Here is a 19,107-nt window from a genome sequence, read left to right on the forward strand (position 1 = left end):
GGGGGCTACATCACGTAGCAGAGGCACCATAAGCTGGACAGATATTCAAGTGCAGGAGTAAGGCAGACAGCCTGGAAGTGCAACTGAAAATAGGCTTTGAACACCTGAGACTCTCCACAGGAGGAGAGCGGGTTTGTTTCTCTGGGCATTGGGTAAGGGCACACGATCTCACAGAAGTATGGCCTCCACTGGCACTCCATATATAGGACTGTTTTTGGCCTATACCTATATGTACACATATATATGAAGATATACATACATTTTAAAATATGCATTGTACATACAGACACTGAACAATCAGCAACTCATTTTCAGTTTATCAAAAAAACAGATAAAAAAAGATGGTAAGTGTTCCTGAGCTGGAAATGAAAGGTATAAAAGCCTTATTTAGGACCAAGTGAGAATTGCCAGTGCATACAGACTTATAGAAGGCTTTCACAGAATTTAGGGTTATCTTTGGCATTTCTATTTTAATTTTGCATTCTAAGAAATGTATTTGACAATGATCAGAACTGCCAGTCAGGCTAGTAATTTGACATACATTAACGAGTGATGTGATAAAGGGAAAGCTCTGTTGTCAAATGTTACAGAAATCTTGGTGTACTGCAGATTATCACGAGTCACAACTGTATTTGCTATTCATATTCCTTCAAGTCCTTCATGGAATGATGTATTATTTTAAGCTGGATGTAGCTGTTGAAAACAAAGAAAATTCTACATTCTCAACATAGGATTTACACAAACGTTTTTGACCTGATCCTTAGATGCAATAGCTCAAGCTACTATTAGTACTTTCAAGAACCATTTAAAGAATTTCTTTGTGTAAAAGAAAATGTAACCTTGTGAATAACAAGTAAATTATGGGGTAATCGTATTATGGGAGTAAAGGTTTTTTTGTATAGCACTGTTCCCATAAACTATGTGCTTTTCTACATAAGCTACCCCTAACTATAAAACCTGTTTTGCCAGATAAAAATAATTGTAGCTGTTCTAGAACCTGGAAATATATGTATAAACTGTTCCTCCATTTAACAGAGTGGTACTTGGAAAGAAAATTATGAAAATTAAATAATTAACTATTGTGCTTTTCAGTGCCCCAGTTCAATAAAAAGCAGTCACACAAATATTTTAAGATTTCAAAGTGTTTTGTTTGCTTTAAATGATGCACGTCTTGAAACTCAAATGAAGCAGTGATGCATTTTTAATTGCGCAATTAAAATAATTTTTCATGGTTTATAAATGGTTTAGTTCTAAAATTACTTGTCTACTGCAAAAACATTTCTGCAGAGCAGTTATCCGATATCACATTTCTAGACAATGCCTTCTTTGTCATCATGTCCTATTTCTCGTCCTCCTTCAAATGTTTAATGAACACAGTCACCTTTTTGAAATTATTCACTGAAAAGAATCTATCCTTCTCTTTAGTAAACTTTAAAACCTTTCCCTTAGTAAATCTGCAGCAAAAATCCTGTTATATATAAATAAAATTTAGCTCCAGTACACAATGCAACACTTGGAGTGTTTGAAATTAAGAACACATTCCATATTTTGTGCCTTAAGTCCATTTATAACACACTTCTCTTGGAATAGAAGGGAATATGGTATTATTAGGAATTTATTGTAATTCAGACTCACTGATGGATGGCATAACATGGCTGAAACTGAGCCCTGGAGAAACTGATAGGACTGATTAGCAATTACTTCAGTTCATTTTCTGCAACAAATTTCTTCATGGGATAAGCTTTGTTTCACTTACTGGAGCTTTTTTCCCTAAATTACACTAACAAAAGTTTACTCTTTGTACTTTAAGAAAATATTTACTATGATGTCCACCTCTAGTTTTTTTCCTATTTCAAAGCACAAACAAGGAAATTTTGTCTCCCTGATATATTATGTCCAGTGCTTTCAGAGAAGAGAGGGTCTGAAGCACAGCAGCTAAACTCTTCTTCTGCCCGAAATCTACAGTGGCAAAAGGAAGATAGAAACTAGAAACTGAAACTTTGAATTTTCAGTGGTTCTGATATGAAAGAAAACCTTAAAAAAATTCTGGAAACTGGAAAACCTCCCCTCCCAAAAATGTGTTAGAAGCTCCACTGCATGCTGTTTCAGAAATGAACTGTGTTCCTTGGTATCTGCGGTGACTGGGTGAAACTATCAGTGCCTACCCTGAAGCTATACGTTTGTTGTGAGTAACACAGAGGGAGGGCAGCAAAAGACACATTATAAAAATATATTATTATTTTGGACATTTTCTCACATAATTGCTCCTATTTTGATGGTTTAAACTTCACATACTCTTCACTACTTCAAAACACGTCTCTAAAAACCTGTCCTATATGTATAATTCTTTGCTTTGAATGTTCTGGTTGGTCTTTCAGAAGAAACCAGTTACTGTCAATCAAATACAAAAAAATCCACTCACAGGTTAGTAGTTTCAGCAAATTATTTATCTGATGATTGCTTTAGTTACATTTGTGTCCCTTATCTACTGAGATAGTGAGGTCTTCAGAACATAAAGCATATTTTATTCTGTATTAATAAGGTATTCATGTAATGAGTGATCAACCCTTGCTTGAGCCTCTTTGCAATGCCAAAATATAGTGAATGAAAACCAGTAAGTCAGTAAGAGGATTCCAGGGAATGCTGTTCTTGTTTGAACGTATGAGAAAGAAACAGCTTCATGAAAATTGGTACTTAAAAACTAATAATGTAATTAAGATAATGCTACACAATATTTCTCAATGGAGACAGTAATTTCAAGTCTTTTCCCTCTGTTCTGCCCTGGTTTGCACAAAAAAAAATTGTTGAAATATCTTGGAGCTTTCTGGTTGTCTATTAAATTTACTGAAACTGGCCAACAGGTTCAAAAGTTGCTGGCTGGATTACTGACAGAGGGACACAGCAGGATTTCCTTAGGAAGTCAGGCTAATCTGATTGTTTAAAAAATATCCAAAGTGAATTATATTTTATTTTCAACTTGCATTATATGAAACTAAATAAAATGATTGCAGAACTGAGCCTTCTTCACCCTTTATGTTTTTGCTTCCCCCCCATTTCATATAAATAGTTTCAATGTCCCTTCTGAGCTTATTTTTTTCTCAGGTTGTCAACTTGAGAGTTTCCTATTTGAACTAATCCTTTAAAAAGCACATTTAAGATATTTCTTACTTATTTTTCATACATAAAATGGCAAAACATTAAAATGCAGTTTCAATACGTTTTTCCACTGCTCATTTTAGTTTTACTGTAAAAGTTCCACAGGCAAAATTTCTTTTGGGCTGGAACAGCTGACTTTCCTGTCATACAATGCTAAAATACAGTTCAATATATGCTGACTTATGCTATTTTGGATATAAGATTAATTTTCAGCTAGCACTTAATCATAAGGGTATTTTCCAAAATATGGAAAAATTAACTGTGTTCAGCCATGTTACTATTGTTATTTGTAGGTCAATGAACACTGTTCTTATAAACTTCTTTTGTTAAAACCTTAATTACCTAATGGACAACATTGCCAATCGTTTCAGGCTGTTTTAATTAAATTAAGTGAGTCCAAGGGCACTTCCTTTCGCCTACTCTGTCATTATTTAGCCAAAGTACACACATTTAATACTGTCAGATTTCCATCATAAATCATGTCCTTCAGTCTTGCAGTTTTATTTGTACTGTTCTTTGAATTTCCTTTAAATTCTTGAAATATTTCTGCTGTGTTTTTTTCCAGAACTAAATTTCATTTTCTGTGTATGACCTTGTCAGCACAATAAAGAAAAGGATTCTTACTTTTTCATTAATGATGCAATATCTGAGCCTCAATACCATTTTTAATTACTGTTGCAGCTCTCCCTTTTCATTGTCCTCAGCGCTGTAATTCTTAATTTCTCAGTGCTCCTCAGTCTTAAGAGAATTTTTTACTAATAACTCTATATCTGTGGAAGAGTTTTGTGTAGAGTCCATTTTTCCCCAAGTGCTAGATTTTCAAATTTCAAATATGTTGTCCAGTCCTCTCACTTTTCTTTCTTTTTTTTTTTTTTTTGGATAGAGGTAAGCAGATGAGAAGAGAGTCACAACTGCAACTTACCAAGAGTTCGAAAAGGTCTTTGGTTTGGGGTATGGGAGAAGAAGCCAGGTTTCAAAGCATTTGTAATCACAATGTCAAAATACTCTTCAAAATCATTCCTAGAAGGTAAAGGAAATTGAATTAGCTAAACTAATAAATCAGCTAAGATGCCACTGAATACTCTTTATGACATAAGAAAGTAGCAAAACACTTCTTTTTTCCAATGCTTGGTCAGTGTCACTACTGCCCCTCTTTTCCTGAGGTTGTCAAAAGTGAGAAGACAGCTGGCTGAGAACCCACAGTGCTGTACCTTCAGGACCACTCATTATTTGTACAAAGATGTTCCTTGGCCCAGGGAGTTTTTATATCTCAGGAGAACATGTGACAGATGACATATTTTAATCTCAGGCGACAACATATGCATAGACAAGTAGAGAAAGGTGTAAATGAGGGACTTTCTTTATAAAGCAGAATACATGAAGTCAAGTGACGGGGTAGGAAGTAACTGAAGACTAAAGACACTTAAGCGCAGGTGCTTATATTGTTGGTATCCATACTGTACATATGCACAGGCCTAATGGGTGTCTAAGATGCCATTGTAGTCAACAGAGATCTAATTAATACAGCCAATTAAGTCTTAAAGGATGATTTCACATACCCTGAAGTGGAAATGCCATTTTGTTAGCTAAACTCTTTCTTCAGGCTCCACTGGTTGCTCTGACTAAACCCCCACTGGTTACAGGGAGGTTAGACACGTGGCTCACAAATAAACACCTACCAAGTACGAGTCTTAATCTGCCAGCTGAATCACACCACTAAATTCAGATTTTTCAAAGATCATTAGGTCCATGAAAATACAGATCAATATCTGAACTGTGGAAATCCTATCAATTTAAACGGGATTGTATGTTTGAGCATGGTGTATAAGTGGGACTTATTTATATTCAGGTATTTTTTAGAGACCTGTATGCAAGACAGTAACGTTACAAAGCCAATAGGAAAAACAGGCAACCTTGGGGAACATTCATGCCACCTGTCCTGCTGTCAGATGGGCTATTTCTGGAGATGCCAGTTATTCCTACTCTAGCAAGGGTCTTCTTTATTTTAAGGAATCTATTAGACCTTGCTTAATACATCATCAAGCTGGGAACTATAGCAAGAAATAATAATAATGCCTACCTACAAGTTTGGAAGTTACTAAAATATAAAATCAGACAAATGTTGCTTAAAGAGTGGTTATTTTTTTTATTATTGGAAAATGTAAACTTTTCCCATCTGTGACATGTATTTTATTTTAGTGGAAATGTTTCATTGCTTAGGTGACTGTATTGCCGATAGCATCCAAAAAATGATGGATAGTCTTGTATGGAACGAAGAAGTCCCAGACGGCAAGTCCAGGATGGGTACAGGCACTAAAATGTTATCTACAGGAGAAGTTTACTGGAAGAAAACTAGCTAACTGTGCCATTTTCAAATAATACTATTTCCCATGAGACTGATATATCTTAACTAAAAAACTGAATGCTCTCCCCATGAGCTTATCTTCAAGCTTTTATTTTGTGCTCTAAATTACATTCCAGCCTTAAAATAGAATGTCTTTAAATTTTCTTCCTCTAATGAAATTTCAGCTTTGTCTATTTTTCTCCACTTGTGACTGTATGTAAACCTTTACTTTTTAAAAGAACCAGTATCAAATATGACAACGGCGTGTTTTTAAAATTAGCTTCTGTGTGGAAGATTCCAGAAGTTGAGCAAACAGGCATGGCTCTTCTGTCCTTAGGTGAAAAGTATTGACAGAGTTAAACTTTTCAAATTGGCATGTGGTGCAAATAATGCTTCCATGGGTAAGTTAAGCTTGAACTTTCAAAATGAAGCCAATGCTTCAGGAGCACAACAAAGACTTGTGGGAACAGTGGTGAGTGCTTTGTGTAAAAATGTGTAAAAAATAAAACAATGAACAGAGTTTTCACAAGATTCGGTTAACTTTTTATTGATTTGTTGAAGAACAAACTGTTTTCTGTGGAGAGGTGTTATCTATGGCCTTTTTTGAATCATACTAAATCTCATGTACAAAGCTACTGATCTTATGAGAGCCTGTACCTTGTGTTACATTACTATGTAACATTACACACGACAAAATCTGTTCCAGTTACTGCTTGTGTTGTGGCCTGTGTAAATGGCTAAGACAAAGGGTAGGATGTATCTCACATAACTTTAGCCATCTAAAAATTGCACGCTGAATTCACAGCCAGTGGTCTACGCCACAGACAGAGCCAATGGAGAAACATCCACATTCTTAGAAGGCAATTCATCCCACTTATTTCAGACATAATTCTATGGTACAGAATGAATTGCCAAGGATGATGCCCAGTGTTTTCACTCCACTAACCACAGAGGGAATCAAAATGACCAGCTTCAAAAAATCCCTAGCTTTTCGATGGCTAACATTCATGAAAAGGTGAAACGACGCTCAGCTTCAGTGACTATGTGATGATTGACTCGTCTTTAGGTGTGCTCCTGCCAATGCTTAAACATTCAGTTAACTTGACTCGCATTCTCATGGTAGGTAAGCCTGAAAAGTCACACCATGATGTTGCTACTTGTGTGAATGAACTCGCACTTGCTTCTGTAGGTTTACATGCCTTATACACTGATCCCAGCAATATGTGTGTGCTCTGGCTGCGAAACGGTTCTCATTTTATTTCAAAACGAGATTTTCTCTTAGACGTCCTCTCTCCTTACCAAAATGTCTTTCAGTTAAGGACAACTCGGTCAGATGAACACAGATGGGATAGTTTGCTTTTGAAATGGTAAATGATACACTTAAGCATGAATTTCCCAGTGCTGATTTTATGTGGACAATAATTTCTTAGCCAAAAAGGAACTTCTTAAATAAAGTGCAAAAAAGTTAACAGTTACAAGGTAAGGATATTAGGAGTAAGAGGCTAAAAATTCACACATATCTCCGCTTTTCATCGTTATCCTTAGGGTTTTTTTGATGTAATACTATACAGTTCTGAACTTCCAGTATGATATTATTTGAAAGTAAAATTAATACAGGACTGCATAGACGTAATTCATAAGGCTTGATATCAAGAATAAAATGCAGTTAGCCCTGTCAAATAAAAGTTAAGGGCAGAGATAGTAGGTGTGAACCTAGACTGTATTCCAGTATCGCAAAAAGCAGCACGGGTGCATAGAGTCTTAATGTCTGATATAAGAGGCATGGAACAAACAAAAGCAATAAAAATTTTAGAATTATTTTCAGGAAAAAAAATACTTCAGTAAGGTCTAATGGACAGTGAAGTACTCAGTTCTCCAGAAGATGTCTTGGAAGCCACATTGCATGAGTCACTGGAAAATATGATTGTAATAAACACTGTAGAACATCCTACACTTATGTGGAAAGACAGAGTGATCCAGCATCCTTCTAGCAGAACAACTCTTTTCTGTCTTTTGAAAGGCAACCGACCCTCTCTGCTACTTTGCTTACTGTCTTCCAGCAGGGTCTCTACAGCTGCCTTAAACAGCTGAAACATTATTCACCGAGGAAAAGAAAGCCAAAATCATTATACATGGCCAAGAATTTAGTTTTATACCAAATTTTCATTCAGAAAACAACTAGACAGATCTGCACAAAAGTTAATTCACAGGCATCTTGCTCACAAGAACTGCTTTTTGTGAGGAGGTATATTTTCCCCTCAAATGAGCAAGTATAAAGTTCATGCAAGGCAGTGAGAACTCGCACAGCTGATGCTCAATTTAGCATTTAGCCCAGAGAGTACAAACGAGAAGTGATACTGGCAGGACTGGTTTTGGAAGGTAGCTCTGTTTTTCACCTTACCTGTGGTTTTCTTACAGTGTTGCTGTATTCACTCTGCTGTTCCCTTGCATATCCAGATAGCCAAGGTTGGCTCACATTGCACTACTTTGTTTCTTTGATTCATTTATTGAATAGTCTCACCATGTCACCCACCTAGCTATTTGCATCACTGATTAATTCGTTTCTAGGGGTGTAAGCGATGGTTCTGCTGAATTTCACTGAATTTGACTTGACCAGTCATGTTCTTAACATTACAGCTAAAAATAGCTGTTGTGATCAGCAACTACAATCTCAACCAATTGCCAAGTGCAATGAACTACCTTTTTTAATCTTTTCTGCTGTGATCTGTAGAAGTACATTTCTCATGCACAACCATCTCTTGGAAACCACCATTGCAAGGAAGTATTTGTAAGCTTTTCCATGCAGATTTACTGCAAGGAAATGAAATATTACTACTCCTTGCACCCACCACTGGAGAAGCACAGAAAGGAAGTGGCTTGAATAAGACAGTCTAGCAAAAACTTATGATAAAATTGGGATTCAGATGATGTATTGGGTGTCGGTCTGAAAGATATTCCCTGTCATCTTCAATCCCATCATGATGCCCAGAAAAGATGCAGGTTATAAGTGTGCTGTGGGTCAGGTACAGCTCACAGGCTCCTAGATGGACTACTTTGCCTTGAGTACCCTGTAACACTCTACTAGAGAGAGGCCGACCAGAAACCTCAGATCCAAACAATTCACAACACATAAAGAAACTCAAATTAACTTCCCTATAGCTCAGGCTTATCTCCAGTTGCTGTCTGGCAGATATAATTTGAAATGGACATTGCACTTACCCAAGAATATATTCACACAAAAGCCTGCAATAGTCACTGTGAGAACTAGTAATTAATAGCAGAATCTTCCCAGCACTCTTCAGTTGTTTCAGCCACTTTTTTACAGACTCGGGACATCTTTGTAAATATTTGTCTGGATGATTTTTCACTTCTGGGAAATACACCCCACAGTCTTCTAAAAAATTAAAACATAATTATGTATTATCCAATCCTGCTCACAAACCACGTAATCCACACAACAAATTTCCTTTTATGTGCAAACAATACAATTTTAAAAAGGCGAAGCAAAGTTTAAAATTCTCCCTTGGTTGGAACTCAATATAAACCAAAAAAACAATCAAACCAAGAGGATACATTGTAGCAGAAATAAGTTTGTATGACTTTTCTCTTTTATTATGGAATTTTCTTAGTTATTTTGTTTGATGTTCTTTTGGTCATAAGGGTAAATAATGCATAAATTACAGATTATAGTCTTATGCAGCAAATAATTACTTCCTGTTGCTCAATTTTTGGATACTCAATTTGTGATTTTAAAATGAGTTTAATGTTTAGAAAATGGTAAGGACCTGAAATTCCCAAGAACATCTGTTCAGTTACTTCTGACACTTCAGGTTAGCATTGTCTGATCAATAACATCCATTTTAATATTTTTGCATTTTTCACAAGAAGCACTTTATCTATGAAAGGTTGATAAAACAAACTGGCAAAGACTCACAGGTATGTGGAATACTAGGAACAGGTGCAAAAAAACCCCTCAATTCCAATTCCAGCTTCAATAATGCTCTTTTTGCTGAATATAACAGCAATAGAATTTTACAAATACACTTGGAATGTAAGATTTTAAAAAGTGTGCAATAACACTAAGTTGGCAGTAAAAGTTACCTATTCATTAAAGTCACCAATAAATATTTACCTTGTTATAACCCACAGCTGCTTTACCAAGATGTCAAATCAACATTAAACTTACCTTTTTTTATCATTCCTATGGTCTAAGACTACATATTTCCTCTGTGCTCAAACCCTCTATATCCAAAAATGTCAAGCTAGTTAAAGGTCTAAAAAGAAATATAATAATTGTAGAGACAGAAATGATACGAAGTATTTGGCTCTCAGTCTGTGTGTGTTATAGTATAATGAACATCACCATAGAAGATTATTTTTCTTCCAGCGTTTGTTCTATATGCAACTGTCTGTGGTCAACTTTGCTGAATGATTTAATAAATCCCAGACATTACTTAGCTTTCTGGTATGTGAGTAATGCTATTCTCTAGTTTGAAAAAATAAGATTTAAACCACTTGAACTTTAGCTATTTAATGAAAGAGAACATGTATGTTTGAAACAGTAGTATCAAAGAAAGACTGAAAGATGCTGGGTGCTAAACATAACACTATTTCATATTACACATTCAAACATGTACAGATGGCAGGAAAAAAAGACTCCCAAAAGAAGTTTCGAATTGGCTGTTTTCACTGCAACTAGACAGGAGGCAAAAATGTCTTATTCTTGTGACTTGACAGATTTCTTCCCAAAAGCTACAGAGTGGACTACTATATTTAAGGAAAGTTTTTCAAACAAAATCTCCCAACTCATAACCAGGTCACTATTCCAGTTCTTCATAGTAGTTAGGTCAGGCTGTGTAACAGCCTGTACCAGGGGAATATGAGCCTGTTCCTGCAGTCATCATTATGGGATGCCATGACATTTGCCTTGAGAACTAGCCTTGAGAGCTAGCCAAGACCAATGATTTTTTTTGATTAAATGAAGCAGATTTACAAAAGGTTTCCTGTAGTGTTTTTGCCCCCTCTTTCTTGGGGTGTGAATATTGTTTGGGATGAGCAATATAGTTTTTAGGAGCAGAAGCTGCATTATTTTTTTCAATATTATCATTAGTAACTATATTTCATATGTTATGCTATGACAATTTTTCTTCTTTGTTGTTTTGGAAAATGCACAACATTACATGAGAATGAAGGGGGACACAAACAAAGCAGGCTTGGCATTAGCTCTCACAGGTTCAACCAACTAAAAGAAAGATGGCAAAGTTCATTTAGATATACAGTGATCTATCACTCTTTTTACCCTAAAGTAAAAAGATCTGTTTTATATGAACTTCACTGCTGGACACTCTTTGTTTTTCTTTCCTTATCAAATGCCTCCCACCCTCCGTTGACCATTCTTTGATGTGCAACTAATTTAATGACTTTGAGTAAATTTAATCAACACTGTCTTCTCTGTCCATACTCTGTGCAGTATCTGCTATGTGACAAATCTATGATATTTGGCCTCTGAGTTACATCTGCATTGGAAAAGGTCAACAACTCTGGATTCAACATATGAGCTGAAAGAGAGTCTTATTCTAGTTTTCTATCCAGACCCTGAAGCCCAGCTGTTAATTGCAGACAAGCAATGAATCAGTTCTTGACACTGTGATCTGGTTTGCCTCTGGGCTGTTTGCCATATCAGGCAGAGGTACCTTAGAAGAACCCTCATTAAAGCATTCTCTACCATAATTAGGCCAATGTGGCCCGGGAAAGTAGAGTTTAACTTAATTCCTAACATTCTATTGCATCTGGTGAAGACAGTTTGGCCGAATATATACTCATACCTGTAAAGGAGTTTAACCACCAAAGCTGGCAAGATTTTATTGAAAGCCAAATAAAATAAAAGCTGAAAACCTTGCTCATTATCCCAGTCCAAGAGCCAGTTTTGAGGAGGACAGCAGAGCCACAGGCACCTTGTTGGCAAAAAGAGTTGTGGAAGTTTTAACATGTGATGGAGAAATAGCATCAAGTCAAGCCTTCACAATCAAATGGAATGATCTGACAGTGAGAAATGAAGCATTTTTTCCAAGGGTATACATTACCAGTATGCCATATGCTGCACTTAGTTTTTCTAAAGCAGGAAAACCATAAAAATAATAAGAAAACTCTATCAAGCAGAGAGTCAGTGAGAAATCAGAAAAGAACTAATTTTACCAGAGCCAACAGAGGAAAGGAGAAAGTGAGTTAATGGTAAGAAGAGTGATTTTATGCAAGAGTCATACAGCTCTGTTCTTGAAAAACAAAAAAGTAGTTCTTCAGACAAACACCATTCTTGAAAATAAGAAATGTCTCTAGCCTTCAGTACCTTCCTGATAATGCTTATGGACCATCCAAGTTTCAAAATACTCTTAAAAATAGAACTATAAGCACGCTTTAGAGAAGCTTTGTTGGTCCACAAATTCACTGTATCAAAATGGGGGACTTGTGGTCACCACCAGATCTACAACTGACAGTTTGCTATCTGTACATTGCCTAAAATAAAATCTCTACATTTTTATCTCTCTGTTTTACGAATATCACTTAACATACGCCTATACAGACATTGACATGTATTAATGTGTACCCACAAATCAGTGAAAGCAGAACAACAATAACAAATGTCCCAACTTTCACCTCGGATGTCTCTCTCTATTGTTTTCAGTTATCTGCATGCATGTCAAAGGCTACACTAGTAACCTCTGGCTCTTTGGCAGTATGAACACTTTCTCAAAATACAAGAAAGCATTTCAGAAAAAAAAATGGAAACAAGAAGACCGTGACAATCAACATAACAATCAACATATTTACCCCCTGTGACTGTATGAGAAAACTTAATCCAATGATATGGAGCAGGAAAGCAAACATCTAAGCATTTTATGCACAACTTTGTAATTTATTACATGTATGTTGCCATGGAGCAAATGCAGTTTTTCAATTTCCATTTTTGTTACTAAACAACTTGGAGTTTACCTGAAATCTCTGAAATACAGCCTGGGATAGCAAATTAGCAACTAGCCTCTGTAGGGATTTATAATCGTCTTCCAAATACACTTTCAAAAATAATAATTGCCTTTGCAGTCCATTAAGTATCCTTTCAGAAAAATATATTTCCTTTTTAAGCAGAAAATAGAAATATAAGCAATTAAAATGAGTTGTCTAGAACTGCCACATATCAAAGTCCTGCCAGAGCCTCTTATCAGATCTACGTCCTGTTGTATTTTCAAAGCAATATAATTTCCGCTATGTATATTCTCAGAGGCTCCCTTAGTGTCCAGTTTGGGGTTTGTTTTTTCGTCTCATCTGACATTGTAATTTGATCAAGATGTTCTTTGCATCGTTTTGCCTTAAAATTTAATTGCTCGTAATACAGCTGTGATAGCAAGTGTGATGGGAATTATGTATGGCTGGCAATGCAGAACCCCCAGATCAAATTCAGAAAGAGCCTGTACAATGCTTGCCATGACTGGCAGAAGTCCTCCAGCACAGACAATAATCCAGTCTTTAATCCAGCCACCCTCTTCTACTACAGTTGCAAAATTACTTTATTGAAGTATGCAGTTTGATGTTCTAATATAATACCTCCATTTGGGGAAAGAATAATTGTGGATTTCTCTTGTGCTCTTTATTACACCACTTCTCTTTGGCAGGGTCAGTTTATATCCCACTGGCTCTGGACTCCTCTGGACTCAATGTCTGTAAATTCGCACTGCCAGGACACTGCAGTTTTCATCCTTTAACTGTTATTTGGATTATAGAAAAGTTCAAGAGGCATGTTTCTGGCAAGGTTTCAGTCCAGAACTAAACCACAGGAAAACAGTGTATTTTTCAGTATTGTCACTGCTTCTAAGGGGCACCTACTTGATTGAATTAAAAACAATTTATCCACTATTTATACGATTTAGCTAAGCAGAGAGGTATGAGGCTAAAAAAATCCCTAGAATTCAGCCAAGAAAAATAAACTTTCAGCTGCCAATTTGTAGCTTGTATTTAGTGGCTTTAACAACTAACCATCTCTTACAATGAAAGTAGTATTTGGGAATGTAACTTTTCTCTCTTTTAAATTCAAAGGCAATTTGATAGCTTAGCTATCGATACCCATAGCCAGATTCTCTGCAGCTCTGAAGCGAGTAAGAACTTACACCTCTTCCCTAATTTTTGTCTGAATGCAAGCCTGTAGTTAGCAGTTATTAATTTGATCAACAGAGTAGAGCTGAAATAAAGTGTTTCTATCGGTGACGATGCAGACAACTATATTCACTGCACATTGCTTTCCATTGTGGTCTTACAGCACTTCAAGTTTTTAGAGTGAACAGAGAGGCACTTCTTTGATCATTGTTGTTGGCTTCTTCTCTCGTCTAAATAAATATATCCAACAACTAACATGAGCATTCAACAGAAACACAAGAAAAATACCTTCATTACAGAAGATTTTGCAAAAGAATTTACACTTCACCTTCTGAAAGCAAGTAGAGGAGAAAGGGGGTGATGGTTAAAATTACGTTAGAGAAGTCATCTTTCATTTCCTTTCATTTAAGCTCAAGTTTGTATTCTAGTAGGAGCAGCAGAAGCAAAATGAGAGACAGAGGGAAGGAAATGGCAACATAAAGCAAGATAAGAAAGCAGAGTGAAGCATGAAGCAGGGATGACTGGGCAAAATATGGTTACATTCTGGAGGCCTGGGTTCAGGCAGATATCAGGAACAAGGAGCAGCAGGAAGAGATAAATCATCCCTCTCCTTCCCCCAGGAGATAAAGACGTTTAAAAACAGAATAAAAGGATGAGAGTCCAGGAAGATAGGAGGTTAGGAAGAGGCAAATGTCACAAGAGCAAAAAAGAGGTGTGACAGATGTAAAATATTCTGTATTTTTATGTTCTTTGTGATTGTCTCAATTCCTTACCTAAGACTGTGCGGTCTCTTAACAGACCAAAGGATTAAGGATCCTGGTCCAGCTCAGGCAGGAAGAATACTACTAGCCATTTACACCTCTTGGTTAACTAGGAGCAGACATGAAAAGAGGATACTGAGTTTGGAGACAACAGAGATGTTAGTATTATGGTACCAAATCTCTCATTCTCACCTGAGTAAAAGAGAGAAGCAACATTTCTGGGAGGAGAGAAGGGAAAAAAAAGGAGTATGGGTGGGTTGGCCAGTGGAGACCAGGAATTCAGAATGACATCTCGGTGAGTTGCTGCCCGTCATGAGGCTGAACTTGGCAGTATGATGAACCTCTGCTTGTTGAAGCTAATAATTAGCTTGTGTGCCCGGATATATGAGTGGCTGCCTACAAAGCAGAGTATCTTTCAAACTACACTTAGATGTGCAAGTGGAACAGAATGGGAGAGAAAAGGAAAAAAATGACAGAAATCAGACAGAAGAGAGGAGCTAGGTAATACAAAGAGAAATGAAAAATAGACCAGTATTAAGCATAAATTGTATTCTGTTAATAATTCATACCCATAGATAACAAACATGTATCAGTATGTCAAATCAAATTAAAGAGAAAACTTTTCCTCCTATGTTCTCAGAAAAGTAAGGATTTTTATGATCAGAAAGTAACCGCTTTGCATGTGGCACTGCACTTTTGAGCAAATCACATATTACTAATGGACATACAGGATCATCTGATCCTCCATTTGCCTCTTTTACCTGTGTATCTGTTAAAGAAAATGTTTACAGCTCACGTAACATTGACCTTCGCAGTATTTTTAGCAACATCCAGCTCTGGTGAGGCAGAAATAGATCTTATTTTCAAAAATTATAAACTATTTTCCACTGGTGACAACTCTGTGTTCACCTTGATTAATTTCAAGGGGGTGACTATAAGGTAAGGATCCGTGGTGGGCTAGGGAAAACATGACTACTTGGATTAATAGTGACTGCAGGGCTATATAAATATTTAATATACTGAATGAAACACTTCAGCAGAACACACACAAAACATCACCTCTGCAAATATTTCACGGATCACTTCCTCTTCTACTCATTTTCTACTCCTGTGGCCTACGAGAAGCTTACTGCAAAAATTAAAAAGCTTTGGTAGCTAAAGATAGGTCTCAAACTAAAAGAAGGCTGAACGACTAGAAATTCTTCTAAGGAAGCCAAAAGCAGCTGTTGTGTCTTCTGGTCTGATATAACGAGGCAGGAACCACCACGCTCCCTCCCACCCTCGTGTTTCCGAGGTGAGATTCCCATGCCAAAGGCTGTCAGGAACAGCACAGGACCTTTAGCTATATTTAAATGGAAGTCACAACGTCAAAATTAGAGGCTAATGCTGCTCTGCCATCTCTTAGCTGAACATCAGCCCCCCACCCTGCTATCTGCATTTCACAGTGGACCGAAGACCTACGACGGCCAGTCTAGAACCTCAAGGCTGCAGGTTTCAGGGCTGGCCCTAATCAAAGTCAGTTTCAAGGTGAGGCTGTATCTTTTCTTGAAAACATAACTTGTTAACTACTTTTTCCCAAAAGCCTTTCAAGCAAGCTTAAAAACTACCATTTCCTGACCACCTCCCCCCCACTTCCTATGTGAAAGAACAAGGCATACAGTCTGCCCCTAATCTTCACCCTCTTGCTTCCTAGTCCTGCCTCATCTCCCACCGCATCAGCAGCGTCCTGGCTGCAGAACGGTCAAGGCTCCTAGGAGTGCAATGCCACAGCCAGATGCTTGCATGTTTTTTTGCATGTAGAGTTATTCTTGCTTCTTGTTGAGGTCCATGGACACTGGAAGAGAAAGCCAGGCTATTTTCGTATGTTATCTGTTCTTATTTGCATTCCCAAATGGCTAAGACCAGCCCAGACCACTTCCACCTTGCTGGTACAACTGCTCCCATTGCCAGAGTCGGCCCCACTCTGCAATCCTTGCCCTGTCTCATGCCATGCTTGCAGATCCCTTCCTTTAGTAAAGGGTAACAACACAAATTAAAAGTCATGAGAAGCACACGGTACGTGGCAAAGTTTGCAGCCTGACTTCATAAGGACTGCCAACACATGACATTTGTTAGAAAGGTGTCTAGATGTGGGTAGTCTGAATGACCTTCCATAGTTTTGTATACACAAAACTTGGAAACAGCATTTCTTTCTTTCCTTGTTTTTTCTTTTCCTTCTGGTTTTATGTTAATATTTACATGAACATAGCAATGTTTCCACTGTACACTACAAAGCAGGAAGGATGTACTTTGGAGGTAGGACAGGATCTGTTGCTACACTTTAGAGGAAATTATTTCTTTCTCAAAATAATTCACGTCCTCGCTTTACATTACCATGCTAGTTTGCAGTGTAACAGACCAGATTTATGAAACTGTATGAGATCAATTAATTTGTGCTGACACTCTTGCAACCCACGGGCTGAGCACTAAACCCACGCAGAGGTAACTACCGTTTGTTGGACAAACATATGCAGTTAAATCAGTCTGATTCTCCAGAACTTCATAATCCCTACTGCGATGTGTGAACACCTAAAGTGAATATTCTGCAGGTGGAAAAATCTGTTTTGCTCCACGGTCAAGAATGTCTTCTTACAGGATTCATGCAAGATGCTTACCTATGCTCAGAAGTAAAAGACAGAAAGCTGATATAATGATTACTCAAAGCAACAAAATCCACATTTTTTCCTCCTGTTAAAGATTTACACGGATCATTTGTTATATAAGTATTGCCATGGTGTTAATATTTATAGGGAGACAACCTATCAGTGGGAAATTATCATAAATAATCTAGAAATCGCCATCTTCACATACATACAGATTGCTGAAGCTACCGAACCTTATACATACGTCATACAAGCTTGCTCTTTGCCATAGAACTATATTGAGGATCATTCTTCTACATACATTATAACTATTTGCACCAAACACCTTCTTTTCCCAACAAACTTTGCATACTTAAATGCCTGTTAAACCCTACCTGGGGTCAACTCACACACCTTTAAAATACATTCCCTGGTAAACACATCATAAAAAAACGGCACAACAATTTAGGACAGAAGGAGGAAATTGTTTTTGTTCAACTGAATACAGCTAAGAAGGTGGGAAATGGGATCTGTTCACAATGCTGCGGTAGTCTAAAAGAAATGCTGGCACTTAGTTTGACAGGAAGTCAAATATTAAATACATTTTTATTTATACATCTGATGAGGCTTACTTGAGTCCATTGGTTTGCATGAAAGGTGCTGTTATGTTTGGTGTGGAAATGAAATGCATAATGAAGACATAAAATACAGGCCACAGATATTTTATAATGACACCCAGACTACAGGTTGCTGATAAACAAACCAAAAGTCCTACTCAGCTGTACTACTCCACCAAGAAGACATTACAGGTAATCCCCTTTTCTGTAGATCTCAAATTAAAATAGCTCTGGGGAGGAACTGAAACTCTATTTGAAGCTTTGAATGCACCAGCTACTTTGAGGCACTTGTTGCAGTAAGAATGAAGTTAAAGTTCTCAGAAATATTTTTACTGGAAGGAGTAGCATCATATACCTCTCAGATATGCACATGTACATACTAACACACACACACACAAATATATATATATGCGTACACATCGTAAAGAACAAATGTTTTTTCTTAAAACAAGAAATAATCTTTTTCTGTCTCCCAAGGAACTGCGCACTGACAATAACAAATGGTGTTAATTCCAACCTCTGGGTCTACAGTTGCAAACTTTCCAGATGGGTACAGATGGACCAAGAGCTGTATGTGGACTCCCGTTTTGCTTGCCACTTAGCATTCCTGTACAGATGCCAAATCCACACTTCAACAACAACTTGATGGGCAACGGGAAACCGCAAGCAACAAGCACCACAATGGGGTAGGGGGAAGAACTATCTGTAAACTGAGGCATTTTAAACTGTAACAGAAAAACATATCAGAAAATAAAAGACAATACAGAAGAGTGTGACAATAAGGGAGATTTGTAACAGGCTATTCACCTTTCATCTTTACGATTAACCTATATATCCAGAAAATTTAAGTTACGACTTGTGTGTGCTTTCTGTGATCTCATGATTTTTCTAACTTACAAGTAGTGTTCAATGATAACTACTTCTACTGTAGGTGATGTACCACTTTCTGTTAAGCTTATCGTCATATTTTATTGCCTATAATGAAAGTCTTACTCTTCTTGCCTGGGGTCTCACACTGGCTATCCTGTTAATACAGCTCTCAAATCACATATACCAAGTAATTTTCATGGTTCTGGTCTATAGAGCTTCATAAACCAGTTCCTGGATGAGACTGCAGAAGTGTGTTTCCAGTCCCCATGTATTAAAGAAATATTAACAGGAAGATGTACCAAGAAGGGCCATCAGGATAAGACCCAAAGAGCTTAAATGACAAGAAGAGTCGGGTTACATTTAGACACCGCAGTGAGACATAGTATAAAGGCATTATTTATCTCTAAGAAGCCAGCACAATTGGAGGGAACAAAACTTAAATGTAGGCATATTTGTTTGCCGTATAAATAGGTAGCCATCTGGTACTGGAAAGAGAGCGAGCAACTTCCCTGACTGGAAACTCATCCTTTCAGGCGGCACTTCTCTGGTACCACGGGCGGGTGGTGCCACCTAGCGAGCAGGGGACCCCGCTC

The 19,107-nt window shown here is 37.3% G+C and overlaps 1 protein-coding gene across 1 annotated transcript in view; it reads right to left on the reverse strand.

Annotated features, from left to right (window-relative positions):
* NT5DC1 (5'-nucleotidase domain containing 1) overlaps positions 1-19,107 on the reverse strand; it is a 155,570-nt gene that overhangs the window by 42,986 nt on the left and 93,477 nt on the right. The window contains exons 7-8 of the mRNA XM_009325696.1: positions 8,720-8,894; positions 4,079-4,176 (exon numbers count right to left, since the gene is read on the reverse strand). Coding sequence (XP_009323971.1) covers positions 4,079-4,176; positions 8,720-8,894 — 273 coding nt within the window. The remainder of the gene's footprint in view (positions 1-4,078; positions 4,177-8,719; positions 8,895-19,107) is intronic.

Source organism: Pygoscelis adeliae, unplaced genomic scaffold, assembly GCF_000699105.1.
Source record: "Pygoscelis adeliae isolate BGI_AS28 unplaced genomic scaffold, ASM69910v1 Scaffold54, whole genome shotgun sequence".
Taxonomy (NCBI): domain Eukaryota; kingdom Metazoa; phylum Chordata; class Aves; order Sphenisciformes; family Spheniscidae; genus Pygoscelis; species Pygoscelis adeliae.